We start from the raw sequence: 26,757 nt of genomic DNA on the forward strand, positions 1-26,757 counted from the left end.
ACCTGAATTGCGAAATCCGGAGCCTTTCTGCGTTCGCGAAACGTACTTTATGGCCGCGCTTGCGCATGATCGTGAACGAGTTTTTTACCGCATCAATATCAAAAACGTAGCCCGCGCAAACAGCAGCAAACGACACGATGGACTGGATTGTGTTATTGTGCCGTATTGCGCTTAATATATCGAAGATGGTAAGTACCAATCGCGAAAACGACATACGTAACATTCGTTTGTAGCCGCAGGCCAGCCTAGCAGGTAGAAAGTCGAGAAATGTCTTTAAAATCAACACGATTTCCTCCCAGTTTATTTCTTTGATCTGTTCCTCCCTCTCGTATCGAAGCCACAGCAATAACTCTTTGTTGAGAAACTTGTTATCTTGCATTAATTATGAGATAACGAATGCAATCTTTTATGCTTCAGCGGATGAAAGCAGCGAGATATCCTACGGACGAGCTTAGTCTTTCCAACTGTGCCATTATAAATGCAGTCGATTTTCCTGATGATGTCAGGTATATTTTCAATGCAATTGTGTCTGTTAATTTATGTTTTAGAAATAATTCTAAATTAGCTAGATTAAGGCAACGAATTTAAGGATACAGAAATATCTTAAATAATTAGTTGTAATTTTATTTAATTATAATTGAAAGAAGAATTTGTTTTACATAAATATGTGTTTTAAAATAAGAACTTTAAATTATTTTGTTTTCAATTGTATATGTAAATTATGTAATTGTGTAAAATTAATCGATTAATTTTAAGACTTAAAAAATTTCTGTAAAGTTATAGATTACATAGTTGTATTTATTTTTTTTTTTAATTGTGATGCAATAAAACAATATTAATTAATGTATTAATTTTGTTGATTGTTTTAGGCACATTGAATTTGGGTGAGACCATAATACAATTTGAAAAGGCAGAGAATTCAAGCCTGAATTTTGTTGGACAATCTAAGAGAAAAGCTGTTTGACAGACAATTATCAATCCAGATTGAGATTTTCAGAAAATGGGTATTGGTGGTATGGACAAAGATTTTAGAGACATTTTACAAAGAGAAATGACTTCTTTGCATGGAATTTTCAAGGAAAATAGTAATTCAATTTTTTTATTAATACTTTGTATATACTTGATATTATCTAAAGTGTATGTAATACATACTACTAAAACAAATATTTTGTTTTACCAGATATAATTTTATCTAATGTATTTTATATATTCATTTATAAATTATAAATTATATATTATTAAATTATAAATTATAATTATAAATTTATTTATAAAATGTATTTTATTATCGTGCATTTTGTAATTTTAGCGTTTTCATCGGGTTTAAGAGATTACTTGGCCTAACAGAAATGGCACGTATGGTAGAGCCACCTTACAAAGTAGCTGAATTCTTATCTATGGCGAACAGACGTGTGTTCATAGTGTTCCGATTTAATTGACGATTTGCTGGCTTGCTGGCCTCTTGGTGACGCTGAGGTAATTGCAACCGCTTTATGGAGACATATATAAATTACGAGATTAAATAATATATAGATAAGTTTTCTATATATACGTTAATAAATGTATCTTGTCTAATGAATTTATAATTCTTGCTTGATGGATGTTACTATAATGATATAACTGTAAGGGCAATGTTTTTTTGAATAGTTCTTGATAGCCGCGGAAAAACGTGTATGATAGTGTGCCTTACGCTTGCCGCGTTGATTTTTAAGCTAGTGATAATACATAATCTGCGCGAAATTTGTGACTGTGTGAGATTATGCGCGTTTAATTATCGCAGAATTTTCTCAATGTGCACAGGATGGCACGAAGCGCAGACGATATTATACCGAGGAAGAGACCGGCTTATCGAGGACTTACGTTGCAAAAATACCGAGAGAAATAGAAAGGCGTATTCCTCGATATACATAAGCACGCGCCGTGACTTTCACCAATGCGACGTCGAGAGACACCGTCATGCCAGCAATGGATTACGCAATAATTTACGTAGCCGTGATGGTAAAGAAAGCATGCTGCAGGTTTGGTTTTAGAACATTCGCGGATTAACTTCGCAGAATAAAACGCCCGATTGTTCAATTAGGCTAACAAGTGAAATGCTCATCGCTTTCTGAATATCTGCTTTCTTACACGCTTTATAATCTTCATACAGTGGAAAAAAAATACTTAATAGCGTGGCTGAGATACATATATTATTACAAAAAAAATTAGCTATTTGGTTTGTATTTATATTGCATTTTTATCTTACATTAAGATTAAGATAACAAATTTAAACAAAAAAACGTTTGACCAGTCTTTTATGTAACAAAATTTCACATATTTTTATTAGATGCTGTGCAGCCAAGAGTCTATATGAATTAGTTATAAAAAATTAAATTTAGCATTTTTTGCAGGAGCTTATACAACATTTAAAAAGTGATTTTACAAAAAGTGAAACGGGGTAGAAACTCGTTGTATAGGAACTCGTCGTATTATACTTGTAATCAAGTCGTAAAAGCGTTTTTTTTTTTTTTTTTTTGTCTAGCTTTTTATTGCACTGAAGCATCTCGATGCTTGATTAGTTCCAAAAGTCAAATAAAATGGTCGTTATTTTTCGGGTTGAATTTATTTTATGAAATCGGTCAATTTTTAAGAATATTCAACCATTATTTTATAATTTACTTATACATATTTCAATAAGAAATTAAATTTTCTTATTTAAAAGTCAAAATAATTTTAATATTATTATCTACAGGGTGCATTAATTTTTATTCAATCAATTTCGATGGTATTCTTGAACGTTGTTGGAAATGAAAAATGACCGTGATATTCATCGGAGCGCTCGGTGAACCTCATTCGAAAGAGCGGTGAAAGCAAAATGAAAGATTACGAGAAGAAAGTGAATCTCCCAGCACAACGGCGTCGTTGCGAAGGCGTTCAAGAACGGCTGAGCTTCTACAATGTTTTTATTACGAAGAAAGTAATACGTGGCGGTACCTTAACTCTTTGCAATTGGCCAACGAAAAACTTATATATTTTAAATATTTTTATTACTGCAAAAGGTAAATATATTTGCAAAAGTTCTATATTTGACAAAAAAATTTTTTAGTAGTAATTATTATGTGTGTAATTAAATCTTTAATTGATTTTTTTATAACTGCTAACTTTCTTAAAATTTTTCTAATTGTTCGTGATACGTTTTACGGTGAAAATACTTTGTTTTCTACATAATATGCGCGAGAAGATTGATAATTGTAATTCATGTCTTGTTTGTGAAGCAACGTAGTCCGGTGCAAGAGTTCATTCTATAATTGTCGTTAACTGTAAGTTATCAAAAAGAAATGCAGTTATCTTAGAAATTTTATAATATAAGCAATTATATTTCAAAGCTTATATCGACTTCAAATACTATTTTATTACTCGGTTGATGTTTCTAGACGTTTTCATATTCAACGGACAGGCTATGCATTGCTAATTGACTGCGTTATGAATTATTGAAACTTAAATAATTGACAGTTTGTATTTAACAATTAACAACGCTTGACTTTGCTTCGAAATATGAACGTCGTGGCTATTCCCTCATGAATGATAGCAATGACTATTCTGAACAAGTTTACCATGAATCATATATCTAATAAGAATTTTTTTTCAAAGAGAATTACTTCTATTTTTTATTAACAAAGTGTAAAACAACTTTTTGAATTTAGAAATAGTTTATATTAATTACGATTTTATGTCAACGTTAAAAAAGTATTGACAAAAAAACAATGTCATAAAATGTATGTCTTATTGAGCTTTTAATACATTTGTGTAAACGTACGTTAATGAATAACCAAAGAAGTGACCTTCGATTTCATTAGTTACATAAATCATCAATTGTTCACTTCTTAAGAGAGTCGGAAGTGCCTTTCAGAATTCTTGACGATTATCATACTTGTTAAGTATTTTGAATATTTCAAAATTTCTTACGAGCACTTTTCTTTTAGCAAGCAGCAGCTACAAATGCAAACGTACTTCCCGATATCATCTCCCGCTTCTGAAAGATAGAGAACGTCAAGATGTAGGTGAAGGTCCTGAGAGACCGTGCAACGTCGAGAGTTAGCACCACTACCGATCCCTACTTAAATTGACCAGCCGTTCGAGCAACCGGGTTACTTTGGCGTACACCGTCTGACAGTCACCGTCTATCTTGTTACGGGCTCGGTGACCGTGTATCAAAATTCGACGTCACATTTTCAACACAAATCCATTCTTCAAGCCGACTCGAATGGAATAAAAATAGTGCTATGTTCATCGAGAAGTTTCAATTGGCTGGATGACTTCCGACTTGAAAGGACTCAATTAAGCAGCGATTTAAGGCGGGTAAAAAAAGAAAAGGCGACGGATCATCGCGGGAAACTAGGACCAACAGACCACTGATCAAGTAAATTAAAAAAATGGACTGTATTTAATTAAAAGAAAACTTTGCATAATTAAGAAATATGTACAACTCGGAACAACGTGACAGTAAAATTAAATATAAAGATTTATACGGCTAGGAAAATACCAAAAAAAATACCAATTTGAAGACGGTCGCAACGGGTTCATCTTGAATAAATTTGTCGAAAAGCAATGATATTCGTTAAAGAGCGACTCGAACTTGGCGCAAGGTGGAAAGAAAACCGTTCAAAAGGAGAGAATAAAGAGAAAGCGCACGTCGAAAAATCCGGGGGTATAAGACCGGATCTATAAAGTCGATCGTTTAATCGAAAGATTGAATTACCGCTTGTGCAAGACGCAATTTAAAGCTTCTTCTTGCGAATTAGCTCTCATTACATCCGTTTGGAAAAGTGTTCGAGTGGTAAAAGTAGATCAATGCAACTCGTCCATCAAGTTCGCGTGATAATAGTGCTGATACGCAATAGTGCGATCTTTCCCATCAGTTAAGTAAAGAGATCCTTCGCGTTTCGTTAACGTCAGTATCATGCTGAACGACAAATGTGTGACGAATTCGAAACTGAGAAAATATTTTTCATATTGGCTTTGTAGATTAAATCAGTTTTGAATATGACGAGAGTTTAGAATTCAATATACGTAAGGTATGCATACATGACTGTAAAAACTTGTCAATGCCACGGGACCGTTCTCTCATGACGTGTTCTAGGATAGAAACGATATCGCGTTTACGGTATTGCGCTTTAGGTATCGTGATAGGATAGAAAGTCAGATCCAAGCACTCGAGTGAATATAGCACGTCGTATTCCCGTTGTATGCGTAACGGTGAGGTCCGTTTACCACTTCCTCCCGATGTCTCACTTTCGTTTCACGAGTTGTTTAGCCATCGCACACTCGCGAGGAATTATAATTGTCGTCAGCTAATAGCTTTTGGATGCGCTCAAGGCTTCTAAAATAACAAAAAAGTCTTAAACTCCTTTTTTTTTTTTTTTTACAGAAACACTTTTTGGTAGATTCAAGTTAGCGAAGGTCTCCCAGTTTCTTTTTGAAAGTTGAAAGAAATTATATAAGAGGTTTAGTTAAGCGGAAGTTAATATAAATTCTTATATAATTCACTACTCAATGTAAATTAAATTAAAAAATTAAATAAAATAATAATTTTAAATTTAAGTTATTTTTTTGTATTTGTATTTCTAGCATAGATAATTTTATTGAGGAAGGAGATTAATTATTGAGGAAATTAGAATCTTGCGTTAAAAGTTATAACTGGTAAAACTTTCACTAATAATTAAGTATTATATATATCACTATGAAATTTAACAATCATTAGTGATGCATAACACGTACATCTATAGTCCATCAAAATACGTCAGTGGGAAGTAAAAATTGTTATTTAGCACGAATGTAATGCTCTTTGCATCCTTATCTTGTTACATTAACATAATTTTCTATCCCACTTACACGTTGTAATATCTCGATGTTCAACATGACGCTTTCTCTTTACGCTCTACATCATGTCAATTACTAGCGAACCAGAATAATTTGATCATAATTGTAAATTAAATTTTCTCGTCCTTGTTTTTTTTTTTTTTTTTTATACTTAACTTTTTTTCATCAAATAGTTTAACATCAGCAAGTTCCAGCTTTAATTAAATATTTAATCAGCTAGCTCGATTGATTTACTAAACATGTTCGGATTTAAATATATGCAGATGCTATAGCGAAATATAAAAAGATCCGGGATAACATTACTTAATGGAAATGTGAGACTCACCGAGAGATAAAATATTGAGTCTAAATTGATTTTTTAGACGATGGTGACGGAAGGACAGCAGAGAAAATATGACGTGTATAAAAGCACCCTGGACGCGGAGACGTTAGAAACGGCCAGATTAGAGCTACGTGAAGATGATAGTTCAAGAGAACAGACGCTGGAGCAATTTCGCCACTGGATCGAAAAGCATCCCAGGATCAAAAAGTGCAGAACTGATTCGTTGTTCCTGCTGAGATTTCTCAGAACGAAGAAGTTTAGTTTACCAATGGCGCAGGATATGCTGGAACGTTATCTCACTGTCAGGCAACTCTATCCTCACTGGTTCCAAAAACTCGATATTAACGATCCAGAACTTGAGGCTATCATTGATAACGGCTATATAGTAGCATTGCCGAAGCGAGATCAGCAGGGTCGAAAAGTACTAATGTCATGTGCAGGTAACAATTCTAAAAATATAAACATCTGAAGATTATTTTAATATATGTAATGTAATCTTAATGTAATGTGATACATGTCCAATATTTGGCCTTTCGCTCGCGGCAATCAGAATTATTTTCTTTCATCATCAAGTAGCATTCCTATACGATATTTAATATTTTAATTAGAAAACAAAGTTAGGCAAATGTATAAATATACCCTTTCTATATTATTATAACAGTTTATAACAGTTTTGCTTTGTAGTTTTAAGTAATTAATCTTCAAACTCATCATATGTTTATTTTGCTTTACATTTTATGTTTTTAAGGGCGTTTTGACGCTACCAAATATTCATCGGCACATATGGCTCGGATTCACAGCCTCGTAAGCGAGGCTTTATTGGATGATGAAAGAAGTCAGGTCCACGGCTACGTGTATCTCAACGACGAGGCAGGATTGACCATGAACCATTTCAGTACGTGGTCATTCACGGATATGCGCAATGTGCTGAGATGCATACAGAATTGTATGCCAGCACGTAATAAAGGGACACACATCATCAATATTCCTAACAGCGTAGCGAAGATCCTCGAATTTGGCATCTCTTTATTAAATGACAAATTTAAAAAACGCATTTTGGTAAATGACAAATTCATTCTGATAAATATGGCTGCATATAAACTCACATGTTCAACGAATTGATTGTAATATTGGTGTAGATACACAGAAATATAGATGAACTGAAGGAGGCGGTGGATCCAAAAATACTGCCAAAGGAATACGGCGGAGAAATACCACTCTCGGAGATGATCGGTATAATTTTGAAAATTTTTTTTACGCCCGGAATAAGCATTAAATTGCTTGATTTCCTAACGCGTTATTTATTTTTCAGATGAATTCAAGAAGGAGCTGAAAAAAAAAAGAGATGAGCTCGTGGCTCTTGACGACATGTATATTGAAATAACACCAAAAGATTATCAAGAAGCTAATGAAGAATTTGGTGGAATATGCGGTTCATTTCGAAAATTAGAGGTTGACTAAAATAGTTTATCTATTATGATTTTTCAACTTTGCGTTGATAGCATTTCACTTATACAGTTCTCTCCATATTATGTGATTACACGTTGTACCAATAAATAATTGTTTTTCCAAAAAACAAAAAAAAAAGAATACAAAAAAACTAGAAATATATTGTTATAATACGGGAATCGTGAATATGTTAAATTAACGCGTATTTATAAACGCGTTAACTTAGTTAATTAATTTTACGTTATTTTTTAGTTGCTTCTAGTTTTTGTTTGCATAAGTATAAGTGACAAAAAAAATAAACTTAATTAAGGCTTGTGGATACTTGCCGTGGATAAACATGATATCGAAGTGGACAAATAACACATCGAAAAAGTGTGCGTGTCATTTACAAATAAAAAGATCTCTCGATGAAAGAACGCTTTTAAATCGCTTCATTGATTTATTTATACTTTAAAATTATTTCGAATTTATTATTATATAATCCTTTTTTGTCGACTATCAATAAATAAAAGACTGTCCTTTACGAGCGATTTGAAGTGTGCTTTCATAAAGATAATTTTTTATTTATTAATAGCACGCAACTTTTTTTAGTGTTAATTCTAGCATGCGACGTCACAATTTGGCACTGTCACGATCAGTACCAGGAGCCTTAATTATGAGTGAACAATGGTTCAATGAGATCACATGAAAGAGAATACTTTACTTTTTATGTAATACCTCGAAATGTGTGAATACTACACGTTATATTATAATACAAGACATACTTAAGCTTCTTCTGTAACGCATACGAGTTAATGCTCGTTCTGCCGGTGGTACCAAGTTACCTATGATCTTAAGTCAAGTGATTACTTTAACTATTTTTAAGAGAAATTGGGGTTTAATATGTTCTTAACTCATTTTAAACTGTGTAGCTCGCATCAGTGTTCAAAATGGAAATCTAACATATTACCGCTTATAACTTTTATATTGCACGCATTCAGTTTTTTTTTTTTAATTCTAATACGAGGATCGTATTTTGTTTGAAACGAACTTTCATTCCTCGCTGTCACAATAGAATATGTTTTTATGAAACACGCGAATGCATCATTGTAATTATTGCTTCAATAATTTAGTTAGAACTAAAAAAACAAAGTTGTTAGGCAAGTATAAAAATGTTGAATATGAAATTAATGGGTAATCTTTGTTATATAACATTATGTAACACGATTGTTATGTTTCATGAATAATGATTCTATTTGACCTTAATTTGTCAATCGTAATTTATTTTATAATTGTGCTAGACATAAAGCGTATGCTTTGCGCGCATTACTTACTTTTATTTCTTTCGTAAAAAAAACTTACATTTAATAATTTTCAGAGACAAACTACGAATATATGTATCTTACATGGTATTTTAAGCATTTCTCGGTTCTTTAAATGTAATTTAATTAAATATGTTATCTATGACTATCAAAAAAGGATATTTTTCGAACAAAAGATGTGAAATCTATAATTTATTCATTTTTTTACTAGTTAAACATTACATAGTTTACGGGAAGAAATAAGGCGCATGTTATATGCATTTTATTAAAGACGTATCAATATGTATGTACCTATCACAATGCAAAGTTAAAATAAATTGATGGCTGCGTTTGCTTTGAATTCAAAAATCTCAATTGATGATAAATGTGTAAAAGAATTTTTTTAATTCGATAGAAAGAATCATTTATCATTTTTAAGTAAACTATCCTTCTTGTATATGTACATATTTATTGATCCTCGTTATCAACGTTTATTATTTGTTTTAAAAATTCTGTACTTGCCGGCGCAGTGGTATAAAGGCTCCCTGAAATAAAAAAAAATATGCCACAATGTAAATGAGATATTCTAATATTACAAATTATCGTATATATCGTATGTATAAATAAAACTTAATATTTGGCAGGCTATACATATGTTAAATATGTATATGTATACTATAGTATATACATACATAGTCATTTACCTACCGATGAAATTTTGTAAATTGTTATCAGACATAATAACTCGGCAATTGTTTCTCTGCTGCACTTTAAATCCTATACAGCGAAATCGTTGGTCAGTTTCATACAGATTGGCACCCTTCCTTGGACTCAAGTAGGGTTGTCCACTAAAGGGATTAATGAAGTCTGCCCAGTAGCCAACCATTTTGAGCTTTGTACATATGTCAGAGGCTGCTAGAACAAACTAATTAAATAATAACATAAAAAGGTATTTTTTTAATAATTTTTTTAAAGTATATCTAGATTTATGACACACATTACTATATATTTAAATTTATAAATATTACATTATAATACAACTTACATATTTGGCAAGTTTCTCAGTCTCAGCTTCCTTTCGCCATTTCATTGACTTGAGATTTGCCTTTTGACTAATGGTTATAATAGTAAGATGTGACATAGTTACATCCAAACATCCTGGGAATAATTCCTCTATGCTTTTTCGCAGAAGAATGGGACATTCCTGTGCCACGCAGTCTACCCTTGGTCGGATAAACTTCCAATTTTCTACATTATTTTTGTGCCTATTTTTATCATTCAAGTTTTCCATAAACTCCTCTTCGTCGTATAACTTGACAAATTGAGTCTTAACTTGGGCAGTGGTTGTAGCATCCAACCAAGCAGGTCCAATACTTCCAGGAAGATAAAATCTAAAGCCTCTTGGTGTCAACAATTCCCAGTTGGAATTGACACCCAAAACGCTGTTGTCAATATCTGTTATTTCAACAATATATTCAATGAGTAATTCAACATATATGTACGATCTGTTTAGCACTATGGATTATTCCAGGCAATTGTGGACAGTCGAAATCGATCAGAATCAATTAACAAGCAATTAAAATTTTTGGAGAGGGTTATAAAACTTTGTACGGCCCCGTGATTTTGCATTTTTTTTTCAGAGAGCACGACGAAGGTCGTGAGGTTACCCACCGTCCAGGGAATCGCCATTGGACTTGACGAACTTGTAGGAACTGGTGCTCCGGTCGCTGCGACGCGAATAGAGTGCCTTGGGGATCAAATTGAACAGCAACGGGACGCCGTGCTTTCTCCCGTGTCTTATGCAGAGCATCTGGAAGTGCCGTTTCTTTTTTTTTTTTTTTTTTTTTTTGCGCAGGTTACATTAGCGAAGTCGGGAAGCGAAAACGATCACCTTCACCTGGCTCCGGGCGAGGGTCGTTCTTCGCCGTTACGAGGAGCGCAACATCTTCGTCGAGTAATTTACGCTGCGGAATTTGGACTCGAGCGGCGAAAACGCGCGTCCGCACACTCGAAAGAAAGGAAATATCACTTATTTGCTACTTTTTATTTATTGCATATCGTCTGACGTCGACGTGTCGCGGCTCGGCCGCTGTCGACCACGTCGTGAGGTGCTGCCATTTGTACGGCTGTCCGCGGAAGCTTTGGTCACCAGGCTGACCAATAGCAAGTCAATCAGCCACATTCGAAGATTCGTCGTCAGTTAGACCGTTCGTCGTGCAGCATTTTGCGTGATCTCGCGTTCTTCCACTCGCAAGTCGCGGAAAATCTAAGGAAAAGGTAAGAAAAAAGTATGAAAACTACATCTTTAGTCGTCTACGAATATTACAGACGCCGGCTTTTAATCGCACAGATTGTATTCGGGACGACGAACAGCCGCTCGATAGAATGCCATCGATTTAACTTAATTGATATTATTTTTAGAGAACCAAATCTCTTAATATTAATAATACCACTTTGATAAATGGATCAATTATTTTCAATGTTCATCGAAAATTTCGAGCTTTATTCTCGTAACGTGCTTCTAATGTCGCTATTATACTCCGCTCGGCGTACTGGATTCCTCGGAATCGAGAGCCACAACGATCGGTCAGCTTAAGTGGCGTCGTAAAAGTATTTTTGCGAGTCTCTTCACGCGAAAAAGTTACTGAAACTAACGTACGCGTCATGACGCGAATCGTTGTTACATCGCCATTGAAACGCCACTCGTACTTTAAAGCTACGTTCCGAAACGTCTTCTGCGAGAAACACCGAGAAAAATTTTACTCAATGTCCATTACGAAACCGTTATCGAAAACGGTTTTAGAACGGATATCGAGTAAAATTTTTCTTGCAAAGAACGTTTCGGAACGTAGCCTAGGTCAGGAAAGTCGAGCAAAATCGTCAAACGGGGTTCGCGTCTGGCTGCTAGGACATACATTATATATACTTTACTTTTTCATGATCCCTACGAGCCATCTCTAGTGACAAATGCTCTCGGATTATTAGGCAAAAATCTTCTTTATTGGTTACACTTCACAGTTACATAAGTATTCGTTATCGGGTCACTGGAAAAGTTTGGTGTCTCGTGAAACAAAACGCAATATGCGCTAGATTGCATATATCTATAATATGTGTAATATTCAATGTTCTACAAATTGGGTTTCTCTTTCTTTTTAGAACTTCTCTCGTACGGCAAGTATAATACGTTAAATTCGTCCTCAGTAAAATTTCGTAATTTCACATAAATACGTTGCGTTCAGGTGTGCGGGAGGAACGTTTGCTAAGTGCATGCATACCTTTACGCTCGCGTACGCGTTTGCGTCTTCGAATATACGTGTACGCGTCTCTTGAATGTGGTCGACATAAGCTGCTTTCTTTCTAGTGGACGTAGTCGACGCAAGTGTCGTTCTGTCTTTTTTCCTATCGATAGAATAACGAAGACAGAACGACACTCGCGTCGGCTGTGTCCGCTAAGAAAAAAGCGTACTTAGTTTATAAGGTCCTAATATACGGGATAAAAATATCGTAAGAAACTAACCTCCACTTGGTGTCCAAAAGTTGAATAGCTCTTTTTTTTTCTCTCTCTTTTTTTTTTGTTATGTATCTTACCCTATACATATATCCACGATAACGTCGTCGGAATAATTTTCTCGTCCCTACTTTTTTTCTTTTTTCCTTTACTCTTGTCGTCGAACGAACAATCGACTCTCCGTGCAACTTTTTAATTGTGTACGTACGTTTTTTTTTTCGCAGACTTTGCGTTCAATTCGTCATTGCGACGTCGGTGATTGAAAGGGACGACTGGTCGCAACGGATGCTTCCGGATGCGTCGACGATTCGTGGACATTTGGACCGGATGCATACGAAGGAAACTACAACAAGCTACACGAGTAAACGCGTTTGCCTGGAAACGGAAGCTTCCGATGCAAGGAGAATAAGATCGGTAAGTACTTAAAAAATTGCTTACGTCAGTAGAAATTTTAACGATGATAATAAACAGCTTTTAATATTATACATGCACATGTAGAATTTCTCTTAACTAGAGACAGTTCTTTCTGCAATGAAATTTCACAATTACTTTGATGAAAAATATATTAAAGCTATGCGCATCATATTCATGAAGAAGGGAAAAAATTTTTTAGTATCTTAATATACTGTAGTAGACGGAAAACGATTTTATTACAATATGATACATTAATGTACCTTGTAAAAGTTGTTAACTTTTAACTAAATAACTCTTTTTTTTTTTTTTTTTTTTTTTTTATGCAGTATTATTTGCTACTTTTGATTTTCTTCAAAATTTATTCTGTATATTACATACAATATAATTACATTGCGTGTTAAACGTTGAACATTAAACGGAGTATTTCATGATACGTGAACATCTAATAATTCGCTCGCGATTTCTTACGACGATTCACTCGCACGATATTCATAACTTGGTCGTGAGGTTCGGCGCTCTTATGCGTTTTACGTCGCACGAAATGAGTTTTCGTGTACTTATCATTAATACGACAAGGCAATATGTCCACGAATCGTTCCGAAAAGTGAATCACGAGAAGGACGGGACGGCATGTCGATGGTACTTAATCGATCCCGAAAACTTTCTGGAACGGAATATTCCCTTGTAGTCGCACGCCTAAGAGCTGTCTTAAGGCAGCGTTTTCCAAAGGCCGGCATTTCGCTTCCGAGCGGCAAAAGAGCCAGACAATTCTCGAGCAACGATCGCCATGCTTGGTCGAACAAATACCACGATAAATATTTGCATAAATTATTTTGTACAAAAGAGAGGGAATGGAATTCCTTCTTGTGGAAAAAGTTCACGTGGAAAGTTGATGCGGGATTCGCGAATAATTTTCTTTTTGAGGAACGCGTGTGTGTATGAAGTCTCCGGGTATACGTGAGGAATGGAGCTGGAGCTTTGAAAACTGTTGCCTTAAGATAAAAATAACGGAATACGAAGGTCCTCTCATATTCCCCGCTTGATCGGTGTTATTATATTAGTTATATCGCTACTTAAATCGCTAATGTGGTATCGGGACATTGGTACAATACATTCACGGAGAGAGACAAGAAAAGTTCCTCGGCCGAATCCCGGGGTCGCGTATTGGTTATTCTTATTTTCTTTTTTTTTTTCCTTTTCTTTTTTTTTTTTTTTTTTTTTACTTTTTACATATACAGGTACAGATATATAACATCGATTTGTGAAATCGCCTAATCGCTAGGCTATGGTCCGCAATATATTCGTCAGTGCGCCGGTACGCGCAAATACCGTCTTCTCTGTCGTGTCCTGCATTAGCATATGGCATATCTGGCAATCAGCGTTTCCTAAATTTAAATCTATATTTAGATAATTGGTGCACGTCCCTTGCATCTTCAATCGCTTTCCGCCGACTCGCCGCGATTTTATTTCGGGCACTGCTAAAACACAATCGCGCAAATTTCGCCGGCGAAAATTTTGATCGGCTGTACGTCGCGTGGAACAAAAGCGATGTCAATTATATGTATTTATCGGCAATTATGAGTAATTGTACATCCGGCTAAAACACATATTAGTTTTTCCATTCGTTACGTATAATTATAATGTTTATCTTAATATGATTATTCACATACGAGTAAATATTCATCTAAATTAATTCGGGTTTCTGTAGCGTTTCGTAAAACACAGGTTGTAACGCAAGCGGTTTATCTTTTTCACGGAAAAAACGAAGAGGCACTTGAGCTCGATTAACAAAATATCATTATCTCTGTGTTAAGCAATTATTGTCCGAAATAAAAAAGCTTCCGACGCAGCGTTAAGACGCAAGAGCCAACGTGCATGGCAACTGTGTTTTTTTTTTTCTTTCTTTTTTTTTTTATTATCGTACCTCAATGTGCGGCACTTTGTCGAGATATCTTCTGATGAAAGCCGATAAAAGGGGTGCATCGAGCATACCGGTGCTCGTGCACAATTTCACTGGAACGTGATCGTCCGCGTTGCGATCGTCCTCGTTAAAATCGTACGCTAGATGGACGGAAAATCGTCATTTGCAATTACCCCGTCAAGCCCACCTCTCGTTTTCCAAACGCACCGTTATCTTCTAAACGCTTATTGCCAATACTGAAATATATTTTACACATGCGTTCACAGACTAATTGTAATACGACATAAATAGCACTGATTAATCTTAATGTAAATTCTTTGACGCGTTTAATCGAAATTAAAAAAAAAACTTTTTTCTTTTATTTCTTTTTTTTTCATGTTATATTTTAAATCCAAATAACTTGAACGAAGATTGTAATTTGAAAAGTGCCGTCCATTTGATGAAATGGAGGAACAAATTATTAATAATTTTGACTATATGTATACCCTGGGTTCTAAAGAATAGCACTAGAGAGGAAAGGGTTAAAAGACATAAGTGGCACTATCATTTACGACCTGAGTATAACGAACGACGAAGGAATGAGGGTTGGCGGAGATGGCACCCCAATATTTGTATCTCTCACGGGCGAGCGTTCTTTACGAGCTCAAGAGCTGTTCCTTATTTTATAATTCATAAGACGATCTCTTATAAAACTTTCATTACGGTCTCTAGTGATTAAAATCTGTGTTCGAATTTGTAGAATACCGACTGAAAATTGCTTCAAGATGACACATTTTGATAGGAATATATTCTACACGTATTGTTCGGGGTTATTGTTCAACGTTTTCAATTGAAATGGTGCGAATCGATATGAACTTGTACGGACGAGCATTGATTTGGACAAAAGAAAATGCACCGATTGTAACTCTTGCACATTTGGGACCAATTTCTCTAAACGTGAAAGAATTAACACAAATTGCGCAAGAAAAAAAAAATGCGAGACAGTTAAATAGCTTAGTACAAATTAAAATATATACACTTCAGTAAATTAAAAAAATAATTTATATAATCTATAAATTTAAATAGAATTTTTATTTTATCGAGTCAAATTTTTCTCTTTCTAAATCTACTTCGACTTTATGTTTGACGAAATAATATATACATATATAAAATAATACATAGTAAAAAGGACTGTTTGATTCGTTATATTTTATATTTAACTTTTAAATTCTATCGCGAGAATTGAATGTAGGTTCAGTAATTTTATATTTATCTAGTTTGCAAACTCGTATATGCGCTTACTGTTTTTTTTATCCCCCTTTTTTTTTTTTTAAGCTCGATTGTTTTCTCAGAGTAACCCAGGCCGCTCTCTCATCAAAATGCTGTTAACGTTATTTCCTCGACATATTATCGTAACGTCACGTGCGATAGCGATAAAACAGAACGTTGACGTTGCATTCATGTGGGTATGCTAACATCGCGAGTATCGCGGCGATACATCGGTGATTTCGAAATTAATATATGACGATTATTACACGACGATCACCGGTATTTAACGACGACGATCACATGAATATTAGAAAAATGTCTTTTAACGATTACGGCGGTGAATCGATTTTATATTCCGGCGAATGCCCAAGGTAGATGTTAACAATCAGTCGTTTGCATTTTGGACATGTTGATCGCTTATTTCGTTAGTACGTGCTCTACCTATGTGGTTGTAAAGCTCCGCGCGAATTAGCGCGTAAAGCTTGCACGATTACGCATTATGTCACAAAAGTGATATTTTTTCCTCGGAAATTTTTTTTAATAGAAGATTATTTTATCTTCTTAATTTAAACGTATCAAAAAAAAAAAGAAACAAATATTTCTCACTTAGTATCTATTGATATAGGGTCTTCTTTAGTGCGCATAAGTCAGAAATTATTCTAAAAATTTTTAACTCCTCGCTTGCTTAGGTTTATGAATTTGTTGGCTTATTGTAAATTAATTGAAAAACGAAATTTGCGTTAAAAAATCGTTCTCACGTAGAAGGGGGCTAATCGTTGAAATCACATATTCATAGTAATAAGCAGTAATATGCAATCCACGTTTCACTTCGAAGCACTCGTAATACCACGTAGATTAATCGTCAGCGATAGAGTCAGAGTCGAGCGATACGCATTTACCAAATTTCGCTCGTTAAATCGCTTCGGCACTTCCCTCGTATATGCGTTTAATTATCTTCTTTATCACCCTGATCCCCTTTTCCTCTGTTTCATCGTCGAAATATCGGCCCGCAAATTCGAACGTTATATTATTATTGCTTCGCATATTCTTTCCAATAACGTGAGCGTTAGCTAACGTTAGACGATCGCGAGATTGCCTCCGACAATTTGCAAATAAAATATTCCGTGATCTCGTTCGAACGTATGCTTTTGATGTAAATGTATCAGTTTGGCAGGGAAAAAAGAATCGATCGCCGTTCGAAGATGTCTGAAGTAACGCCGATATTAAGTATTAAGCCACCGGGTTTTATGCCACCATCAATTAACGGTCCAGGACGACTGGCATTTCCGATCGCTAATTGTCAATAGTTTTGTCCGGCGGGAATAACACGTACCGATGTATTGATTCCCATATGCAATCGCGGATACTATTCGAAATACCGCAAATCCGCGCTTTGAAATCTGCTCCGACAAGTCTTTCCGAACGCTTCTCGAGTTATCTCGTTTTACGTTACCTTTGTAGTCACGAAAATTTCGTTATATCAAATTGCGATCTCAAAATTGAAATTTATCCGTTTTATCGAGCATTAATAAAATAAAATAAAATGTACATTACATTGACCGAGACTTAAAACTTCACGTTCGCGATCTTTAAATTTCTTTTTCACGGATATACGTTGTGATAAATTCTCGCTGCATTTATCGGCAGTTATTTGACCAGTTATCACATAAGCAAGCTACAAAAGAGGAATGGATATAAATAGAAATTTATGTAAGCTGCGAATAAAATGCTTTGCGTATAAAACGTATATGCACGTACATTCGGTTTGATCGGGTAATTTTTATTGCAATAAACGCGAGTTATTTTCGAGCTAAGAAAAAGTTTCTTTCGTACTTTCGTTTTCTCAGATTGGAGATCGCTATTTATCGTTGGTTCGGAATGGAAAAGCACGATAAATCGTGGGTTACGCGAATAGACTCGACTATGCAAATGGAATATAATGCAAGTGACGTGAATAAACGCAAACAGACATCAAGATAACGCGAAGTAGCGTAGGAAGAGAGAGGGAGAGAGAGAGAGAGTGTGTATGTGTGTGTATACATATATAGCATTATAAAAATAAGTATCGCGTGAGCTTTTCCCGTGCGCGAGGCTTCGAATTAATAAGGTGTACATGCTACTTGATCCACTCACCGTCTCCTAATACAAGGCGACAATATCCCAATGACAAATGCCAATCAATAATTACGGGCAATGTGCCACGGTTCTCCTCTCGTCGTTTCTGTGTGAGGGAGGATGAGAATGCTAGAGATACAGAGAGAAAGAGAGAGAGAGAGAGAGAGAGAAAGAGAGAGAGAGAGAGAGAGAGAAGTGTGAACATACGTCCTAATTCGACAATTGGAGTTTGCTAACGAGCTATCGTGTATCAATCGTAAACTGTATACACGCACACCGCACGTAAGCATGTAAATGCGTCGTCGGCACGCTAAAATTGAAACCGGAGTTACTTCGACAGATAGTTATTTAGTTTCACCTCCCTGTACCCGCAGCTAAAAGTATCTTGCATCACACTTGTAACGTTTTCGTTTGTCACGCGTAAATGTTGAAGCCATTTGGCTGGAGCAAAAGTTAAAATTATCGAGACGTTAAATCCGATTCTTAATTAATCTCTATCGCCACTACGCGTTGATATTTGATTTCACTGCGATTAAAAAACATTAATTGTTGCCGCTTAAAACTCGCTTGGTTTGCTTCACGCCAAGCGAGAGTCAACGTCAGATATCAAGTCGGCGATTTTAAGTCGAACGAGAGCAACGAATAGGTAGCCGCGGGGGGACGGGGTGACGGGGGGACGGGGGGGGAGGACGGGGTGAGAGCGAGCGCGAGCATACGTGCCGCGCGCTAGGTGTATTCCCCCACTACTCCCACTCTCGAGCGAGCGAGCTTTGTCCTTCTCCAGCGGTCGCGCGAAGCACACGTACTCACTTACGCACTGCACAGCAAGCACGTGTCTCCGTACCAAAAGTAATTCGCACTTCCGTTTAACGAACACCCTTCCGGCACGACAACTACGATTAAACTTTATATTTCTTTTTGTTACAGATCGACGCAGTTGCATCCGCCGTCGTCGAAGTGTCGTCACCGCCGATATTAAGATATATACGAACCGCAGCCGGTTCGTCGGTCGTCCCGAGAATTCCGCTGAGTATTCGGGCGTAGTTTTCCGACACACGACTTTCTTTTAATCGCGAGTGCGAAAGCGATCATTGACTAATTTTCGCGATTATCAAATCACGGTCGGGGTGCTCGCGAGTGACCCGTGCGCGGAAGGATGGCTCGTCACGTCCCATCTGAGAGGAGGAGCAGGTCCGGGAAGGGCATCGTGCATCGGCGGAGCAACTTTTAAGTAAGTATAAATAAAAAAAAATAAAAAGATCATTATTTTTATTAATCTCATTAATTAAGTGTCATGTCTAGATTAATATTTTCTTCTTTATGTTACAGTCACCGGCAGAAATCTACTACTCCGCTGAAGCTCATGCAGATGGGTAAGTTGCATCATTTTTTTTTGTAATTTTCAATCGGGTGGGAATCTCTTAAAAAATAATTTCTTCTAGTAGAAGTAATAAAAAGCATCGCGAAATAAAGAGCCTGTCGCCGCGAACTTTTTGCGTGCATACAACTTGCGAATTGTATATCAATCTTACACGAGGGAACGTACGTTTAAATTCGCTCTAAGTTCCTTAGCTAATTAGAATTCTATCGGAATACACCGTAAAAAGAAAGATATTATGTAATCGCGATTACCTCATGCTGTATCGGTCCAATTAAAATCGCAACATTTGCCATTGTACTACTCGTGTTATAGTTTCTTGCAAATTTATTCCTGCATACATAGATAACAAGCGCTTTATTCGTCGTTTACTTCTCTGCGTCTCGGTGAAAGGATATTGACGTTAAGGGATTAAGGTCAGCGTATGATTGAACAAGAAGCAACGTGCAACGTCGGTTGGAGTGTGAAATCCTTGTATTTGCATTTTTAAACGAGGATGGCAGAGGAATATGAAGCGTAAAATGCGAACGAGCAAAGTTTAAGAGATTTACGATATTACATATATATATATATATATATATATATATATATATATATATATATATATGTATGTATATTTATATGTATATATATTATAACCATAATAATACGCAAAGCATACTTCACGCGTTGGAACAATGCAGTATTTATATATTTTAAGTGCATGGATTTGACACAAATATTTAACTTAAAAAAAAATCACAAAATAATCAAAAAAATAATAAAAACCTTTATTTTACAACGCATTAAATTGCTCAGAGCAATTTTGTATTTTGGTTCATATTTTTTAACAACGCTTCCAGTGTTCGAAGTATACATATATACTTTCACGTGATATTTTGACTTGTTTCGCCAACAGTTGTGATAACTTTTTTTTCCAGTAACGTTATGTTACTTGTGTATTTTTTTTGCCAACAAAAAATCTATTATTGAAAAAAAAAAATATATATACGAACCGAACGACGTTGCACAACGCATGATATCTAATTGTCCGCTAATGGTTTGGTCGAAACGATTCTCTAAGAGATCGCGATTACGGCACGCACATGAGAGCCCGAAGAGGGGGGGAGGGGGCAAAACGAGACAGTTGCCTTTCCTCTGGAATTGAAAAATAGCATAGTTAAAACTTAGGAGACTCATTCCTTTTTATGGATTCATAAATCAATACGCAATTTGATAAATATAACGATATAAGTAATTTAGAAATAAAAACTTATGTTATCTTTTTTTTTTTTTTATTGACTTTTCTATATTTAGAAAAACCCTCAAGTTCTGCCCCTCCCTGATTTTCATTCTACCGGCACCCATGGGCGCACAATTACAATTATAATTATTATTACGTGTTAAAACAACCTGACTTCGTTAACGAAGCTGGTCTATGTGACTGGCTGTAAAAAAAAAAACGATGTGAAACCGAGGTATTCGTGCGCTTGATGACACGAAGCCATCGATCGCTACTCGAATTCGTTTTGGTGTCGCGAACAATGGGCCGTCGTCTGTAGGAAACGAATATAAGCGCGTTATCGATTCCTCCGTCCCAGCGCGACGATTCTCAAGGAGGATCCGAGTGCGATATTACGAGCAGCAATATATTATGCTATTATGAACTGCGCGCGAGTCACGCGAGATAACGCGCGCTCATATTAAATTATTAACCCGCCTTAAACCCGTCATCTTGGTATAGTATTACCGTGGCCGTTAAATTGCCAAGAAGCCAGCGCGACAGCGCTATCGCGCCCCATCGCCGAAAGTTCGCGATTCTTTCAACAAGAAGGGCAATCCTTTTAACCGCGTCATTAGCTCAAACTTTTTACCATTACCCGATCTCTGATTTATTTCTCCCGATATTACGGTTTACCTTTCCGCGCTACGGCGCGGCCGTAGCTGCTCGTCGGTATATTTTGACTGGTAATCGATGGAAGACATGTCTGTAAAAACCACGTACCTTTATAACATGTACTTCAAAATTGGGTGGGCGTTAAGAAGTTTGCCGTATCTTAACATATACGTATGGGCTGTATATAAATTCCGTTTTCTTCATTTTATACAAATGAGATTTGGACCATTTTTGCGAGCCCGTATCTTGTCGTTGACTTTCCTTCGATACGCGTCGAAGAGACCCGCGTTTTGTATTCGGTTCGCATTAACGCCGCAGAAATTATGTACATCACGAGCGAGAAAGTTATTTGCGATGTTTCGCGTGTCAAAGATTACAAACGACCGTCTGCCAGTCAATGAGAGAACAAAGACGATCGACAAATTGGCCCCGAATTCCCCGCTGTCGCCACAATGGTGACCTGAACAATAATTTTCTTTTCGGATATGATCAATAAAATCGTTTCTTCGCAAAAAACTGCCCTCGCAGTAACATATTTCAAATACAAGAAACGCTTTAGTTTCACGCTGGATATACCAACAATGTGAGGGTCGTTAACGTTACTTTTATCTTAAATTACATTACCGTTCATCGACTCGACGCAATTTTATCGCATCGAAAATAGTATCGTGGAGAGCCTTTATTTTTCGAAGTGACAGCTTCGTGACGATTAAACTACACAATGCAACAAAAGTTGGAATTGTAGGAAATTTTCGCAACTGTTCACTTTTTCGCCGATAATTAATTATACTCGTTAATAATAGGGATAATAACGTCTTTCGGCTTGACAAAAGGATCTCGAAAAATTTTGAAACAAAATTTAACGCTAATCATGGAATCACTAATCAATTCGTTCACGTAAAGTAAACATTTGCCGTTCAGTTACATTAATTATTAGTTTGTTGTGTTTGAAATTTGTGACACAGAAATGTATATACATATAATAATTTTTTACAGTTGTATCTGTATATACCTGTTTAATTACCATAAAAGAAATCTCACTATTAACGATATTAAACAAAATTATATTACGTAGAAAACAGTGATATAATTAATTTGAAAGTTGTAGCTGAGAGAGAAATATACATATACACATATTGAAACATTGTATTGCACATTATTGCACTTGGTACTTGCAGCAGAAACGAAAAAAAAACTTTAAAAGCTAAATAAATAGGAACTCGATAAAAGTAAGAACAATTGTAACACCTAACGACTTTACTCAATTAAAAATACTAGAAATTCCGTTACTCCGTATTATTTGTGACAAGAAATCGAGTTATATCTTGCGAAACATTTAAATTGAATCCATATACATATATTTCTTAGTACGAGCTTATCGCTCGACTTATTTCATGACAAGTTCGAGACATCGAGCGATTCCAATAACAATCATCATTCGTTTCTTTTCAAACGTATATTTTTCACGCGAGCTGTTTTCGACAAAGTTGACAAATTTTTTTATCGCCCACGATACCCGCCGTGGATTCGAAAATAAGCTGACGAAAAAGAAAATAAAAAGAAAGACGTAAATGGAATAGAAAAAAAAGGGCGATTTAAATAAGTAATGTACTGTAAATGTAAATCAAATATACACGGATGCGTACACAGTGAGATTATCAAATATCGTGAGATGAATAATATCTACCTGTATCTGTCAACAGTTGCGAAAAAAAAAAATTCCAACGTGAAAATATTCCACGTAGTTTCGCAGCGGACTGTGCACGCGTGCAGTCCGATGCTTCGTAGGCGCACCTTAGCGTATCTCTGTATAATTTAGCTAATTGAAGTGGGCAACGACGGGTAGGTACGACGCCAGAGGTTTTACGCGGAATGCGGAAAGAATAATATCTATATTATCTAGATGAGTGCCTTCGCGTATCCCGCGTGTGCTTCGCGCAACACTCGCCCTCGTTTATACATTGATAAACAAATACACTTAATCGTTTCATTCACGTTGGAACATTAATGTTATTGTGACCATATAATATAATATCAAAATCTTTTACCTCTGCAGCTGCGTCAGCTGTAATTAAAAACGAGATTACACTGTCTTAATATTTTATTTTGCGTTTTATTTACCGAGGCGCGCAAAGGGCTGCAAAAGCTAAAATGCTGCGCGTGATATAAAATTGGAAACAGCATATATATATATATATATATATAGAGAGAGAGAATTAAATAAAAACTCAAAATTCATCAAAGTATTTCGCGGTCTGTAAACACGTGCGACTTTAGACTTAATTAGTGTATTGCATTAGTGATTCAAAATTCAACGTTGTTCGTGTAAATCGTAGGTGTATATTCGGCGGTTGAATGGAATATTTGCACGGCGAATCCCTCCGTCGAAGAGGTCTCTTCCTCTTTTCGTTGACGAACGCGAATTTAGCGTAGGTTAATATTTTTTTTCCCGGTGTTAACGTTCCGCGCTGCAAGTTCGCGACGTCGATATCGTGAGATTGTTAAGAAATTAATTGCTCGTCGTGCGCGAAAACTTTCCGCGGGCTGCGGATTCGATTCGCGTCGCGTTATGTTGCATTTTGCTGCTAGTTGTCAAAGCTTTTTAATTTAGGGAATGGCGATCACAGTTGCCGGGGAGGCGACTCGTGTATTTTTCACGATCTCGCGTATTTCACGACGCGTACACGTTGCATCGTTTAACCCTCCGATAGTTGCGTTCTTTTGGATCTCACAGCTGTTCGTGCATAACGAAGCAAGAGACCGATATGCGATTTAAGGTCTTATCTAATATAAATGATGAGAATATAATGCTCAATTATACAAAGTAAATATTTTCCGATGAAGGAAATTGCTCGCGTTTGTTATTAATACAAACACGAGGTATTCTCGTTCATCGTTAACCGATATTTGCGTGCTTCGCACAGATAAGTAGACGACTGTCGGAAGGCTAAAAGGTTCCCCGGCTATAGATCATTGACTTATGCCACTCGCTGCATTTCATCTCATCCTCTTAAGTCGCCTTAACGATGATTCATGATAATCCTTTTACTAGAAACAAATCCGAAGATGTAATTCCGCTTAGAATCGCGTTTGTTCTATTTTACCCGCGTTAGTCTCGTTGGACGAAATATGACAGTTAGAAATATGTTGTTCGACTATCTTTAACGACTGTCGATTGCCAAACGAATAAAGAAAAGGTAAATTTGAGATAAAATTTATTATCGCGTAATTAATGAAAAAAAATTCTGAAAAAATTATTCCGTTGACGAATTAGAGATTGGAGGAACCGCAACGGAAAGCTATCTCTCCGCCCGTATTGCTGTTATTCACATACATACACACATACGTGCATACGCGTATAGATGTAGGTATCTCGAAATCCAGTATACGAGATTTTAGTCAAAATTGGTGAGCGCGAAAGGGTCAACGAGCCATTCACTCGCTCAAGTACAGTTGAAGTAGTATCTTCGATTCCTGTTTCGGTTTGATGGAGCTCTATTTCGTACAAAATTGAAATGCAAAATATCGGCGCGAATATAATGGCGCGATTTGTTAATATGAAAATCGTCGCGTACGACACATGTGCGCGCGTGCCGTGTGAGCACGGTCTTTTACAGCTGCTCGCTTTTAAAGTGAAATTTCCTTCCCGCCGCATTTAGGCTGCGACAACGAAACCAGGGTCGAGCCGATAAACATCAATGCGATTTCCTTTCTTCTAACGAGCTGGTTACGTACGATAACGAGTTTGCCTGTGGTAATCTACGCTGATTGCTACCTTCGGCGTCGCATTTTCACTTCACAGGCATTTTATTTTACGACTTTTCTTCGAGCGCGAATGTATTCTTCGCGTTAACGACGCCTACGCTCTTCGTAAGATACGCGCTAAAGCCAATTCTCTGTGGCCTATATTTACGTTTTACGATAATCACAAAGATCGTACATTTACTTTGAAATTAAAAACATTTTATCACATACGACCGAAATTTACGGAAACTATGAAAAGTTCAACGATCAATCCCTTAAGCATTTGATTAGATCGCAATAGGAAAGAAAGAAAAAAAAAAAGAGAAAAGGAAAAAGAAAAAAACGCTGACTCGATTCTCTTTTCGCAGCGCATGTAAATAAAAAGTTAAACGAAAAATTAGCGTAGAATAAAAAAAAGGATAAGATCAGCTTGAATCCTTAATCCTAATTGGAATGTGTAAAAATGTGTGAAAGTCGATCGCCGGAAGGAAAATTAAACGACTGATTAATCATCGCGTCGCGAGATTCGCGTAAGGAATGGGAAAAAAAAAAAAATTACCTTATTCACAGCGAGCTAACAACGCACGACGGCCAGAAAGGTCGCTACTTGATTACAAAGCGATAAACGCACGTGCCTCTTCTTCTTCCGTCGAGTGAGAGTATGGAGCGGTCGATACTTGGCCTCTTCTTCGACGAGAGTCGACCTCGTTGACCCCGCTATTTGAAGACTCGTTCGAAGCGTATAAGACGTTTCAATGGAAGTCCGGTGGCACTCGTTGCCGGTGCTTCATATCATTCGGGTTTTACAGTACGTGCAGATTCTCGCAGCTTTTCGACTTGCTGTCCCGTGCCCATACCTTGTCGAGCAAGTTACGCACTTTCAGGCTGGTGCTGGTCCGACTGCCGCGATATTTCTTAGGCGAGTTGTTCTCCGAGCACGAGCCGAGCGGCGACTTGCTGCGGTTCTTCCGCGATCTCTTTCGAAACATCTCCCTGGTCCTCTCGGGATTCTCCAGCTTCAGTCGAATTTGCGTGAGGAGGCCGACTAGCAATTCGTCGACGTTGTGATTTATTCCGACGGATGTTTCGATGAATTTGCAATCGTAAGACGTCGCCATGGATTTACCTTCTGTAACAATAAAAATTAGATTAAACCCGTGATAGTATTGAATCACATTTTTATATCAACGATATTATGATTGTGAAATTATGAAATATAAATTTGGCAATTATATACGTTGTTGATATATTACGAGACGTTCCGTAGATAAACGCGATGTTAAAGGAAAAAAAAAAAAAAAAATGTATAATTGTGAAAAAGATGCTATTAATCTAATCACGTTTAACGGTAGAGAGAAGGCGTATTCTATGCATCGTTGCGTTCGCTGGGGGGTGAGGGTTTAAATGGCTTTTTCCCGCTCCACTGCCCTCAGAGAATTTGCATCGGGGCAAACTGTAGGTGCTGTGTCAGTACATTTACGTATGTTGCGTTATCTACGATCGCCCTATATCAGCAGTTCGCGTTAAATACCACCTCAATGATAGATAGACTTTCTCATTTCTAATGCAATTTCCATTTTCGCGTGTCTTTGCGAGATATCCGATTTAGGATAAAAGTCATTTGAAGGAAAGAGAAAAGTATT

The 26,757-nt window shown here is 36.5% G+C and overlaps 3 protein-coding genes and 1 long non-coding RNA gene across 12 annotated transcripts in view; 2 read left to right on the forward strand and 2 right to left on the reverse strand.

Annotated features, from left to right (window-relative positions):
- Positions 1–25: 25 nt before the first annotated feature.
- On the forward strand, positions 26–1,294 carry LOC139111924 (uncharacterized). Its single transcript, XR_011547298.1, has 3 exons — positions 26–188; positions 418–506; positions 870–1,294. It is a non-coding gene; the product is annotated as an uncharacterized lncRNA (long non-coding RNA).
- Positions 1,295–1,309: 15 nt separating this feature from the next.
- On the forward strand, positions 1,310–7,768 carry LOC139111921 (clavesin-1). Of its 2 annotated transcripts, none has more exons than XM_070672548.1 (8): positions 1,310–1,476; positions 1,801–2,215; positions 2,732–3,038; positions 3,963–4,399; positions 6,222–6,621; positions 6,930–7,240; positions 7,321–7,414; positions 7,494–7,768. In XM_070672548.1, exons 5-8 carry the CDS (start codon positions 6,225–6,227, stop codon positions 7,640–7,642), a joined length of 951 nt encoding a protein of 316 aa, XP_070528649.1. In that variant the 5' UTR covers positions 1,310–1,476; positions 1,801–2,215; positions 2,732–3,038; positions 3,963–4,399; positions 6,222–6,224; the 3' UTR covers positions 7,643–7,768. The 2 variants fall into 2 exon arrangements, with proteins under 2 accessions (XP_070528649.1, XP_070528650.1); XM_070672549.1 differs by having other exon boundaries at positions 1,801–1,998.
- A 1,342-nt stretch (positions 7,769–9,110) lies between these two features.
- On the reverse strand, positions 9,111–10,767 carry LOC139111923 (methylmalonic aciduria and homocystinuria type D homolog, mitochondrial). The gene is made up of 4 exons (XM_070672551.1): positions 10,582–10,767; positions 9,956–10,365; positions 9,619–9,835; positions 9,111–9,455 (listed from the first exon to the last, which is right to left on the reverse strand). Exons 1-4 carry the CDS (start codon positions 10,718–10,720, stop codon positions 9,379–9,381), a joined length of 843 nt encoding a protein of 280 aa, XP_070528652.1. The 5' UTR covers positions 10,721–10,767; the 3' UTR covers positions 9,111–9,378.
- LOC139111905 (uncharacterized) overlaps positions 10,733–26,757 on the reverse strand; it is a 50,993-nt gene continuing 34,968 nt past the window's right edge. For all 8 annotated transcript variants that reach the window (XM_070672520.1, XM_070672516.1, XM_070672521.1 and 5 more), the window contains one exon: positions 10,733–26,243. In XM_070672520.1, the coding sequence (XP_070528621.1) occupies positions 25,918–26,243 (326 nt within the window). In that variant the 3' untranslated portion in view covers positions 10,733–25,917. The remainder of the gene's footprint in view (positions 26,244–26,757) is intronic.

The sequence above is a fragment of the Cardiocondyla obscurior genome, linkage group LG26 (genome assembly GCF_019399895.1).
Source record: "Cardiocondyla obscurior isolate alpha-2009 linkage group LG26, Cobs3.1, whole genome shotgun sequence".
Lineage (NCBI taxonomy): Eukaryota > Metazoa > Arthropoda > Insecta > Hymenoptera > Formicidae > Cardiocondyla > Cardiocondyla obscurior.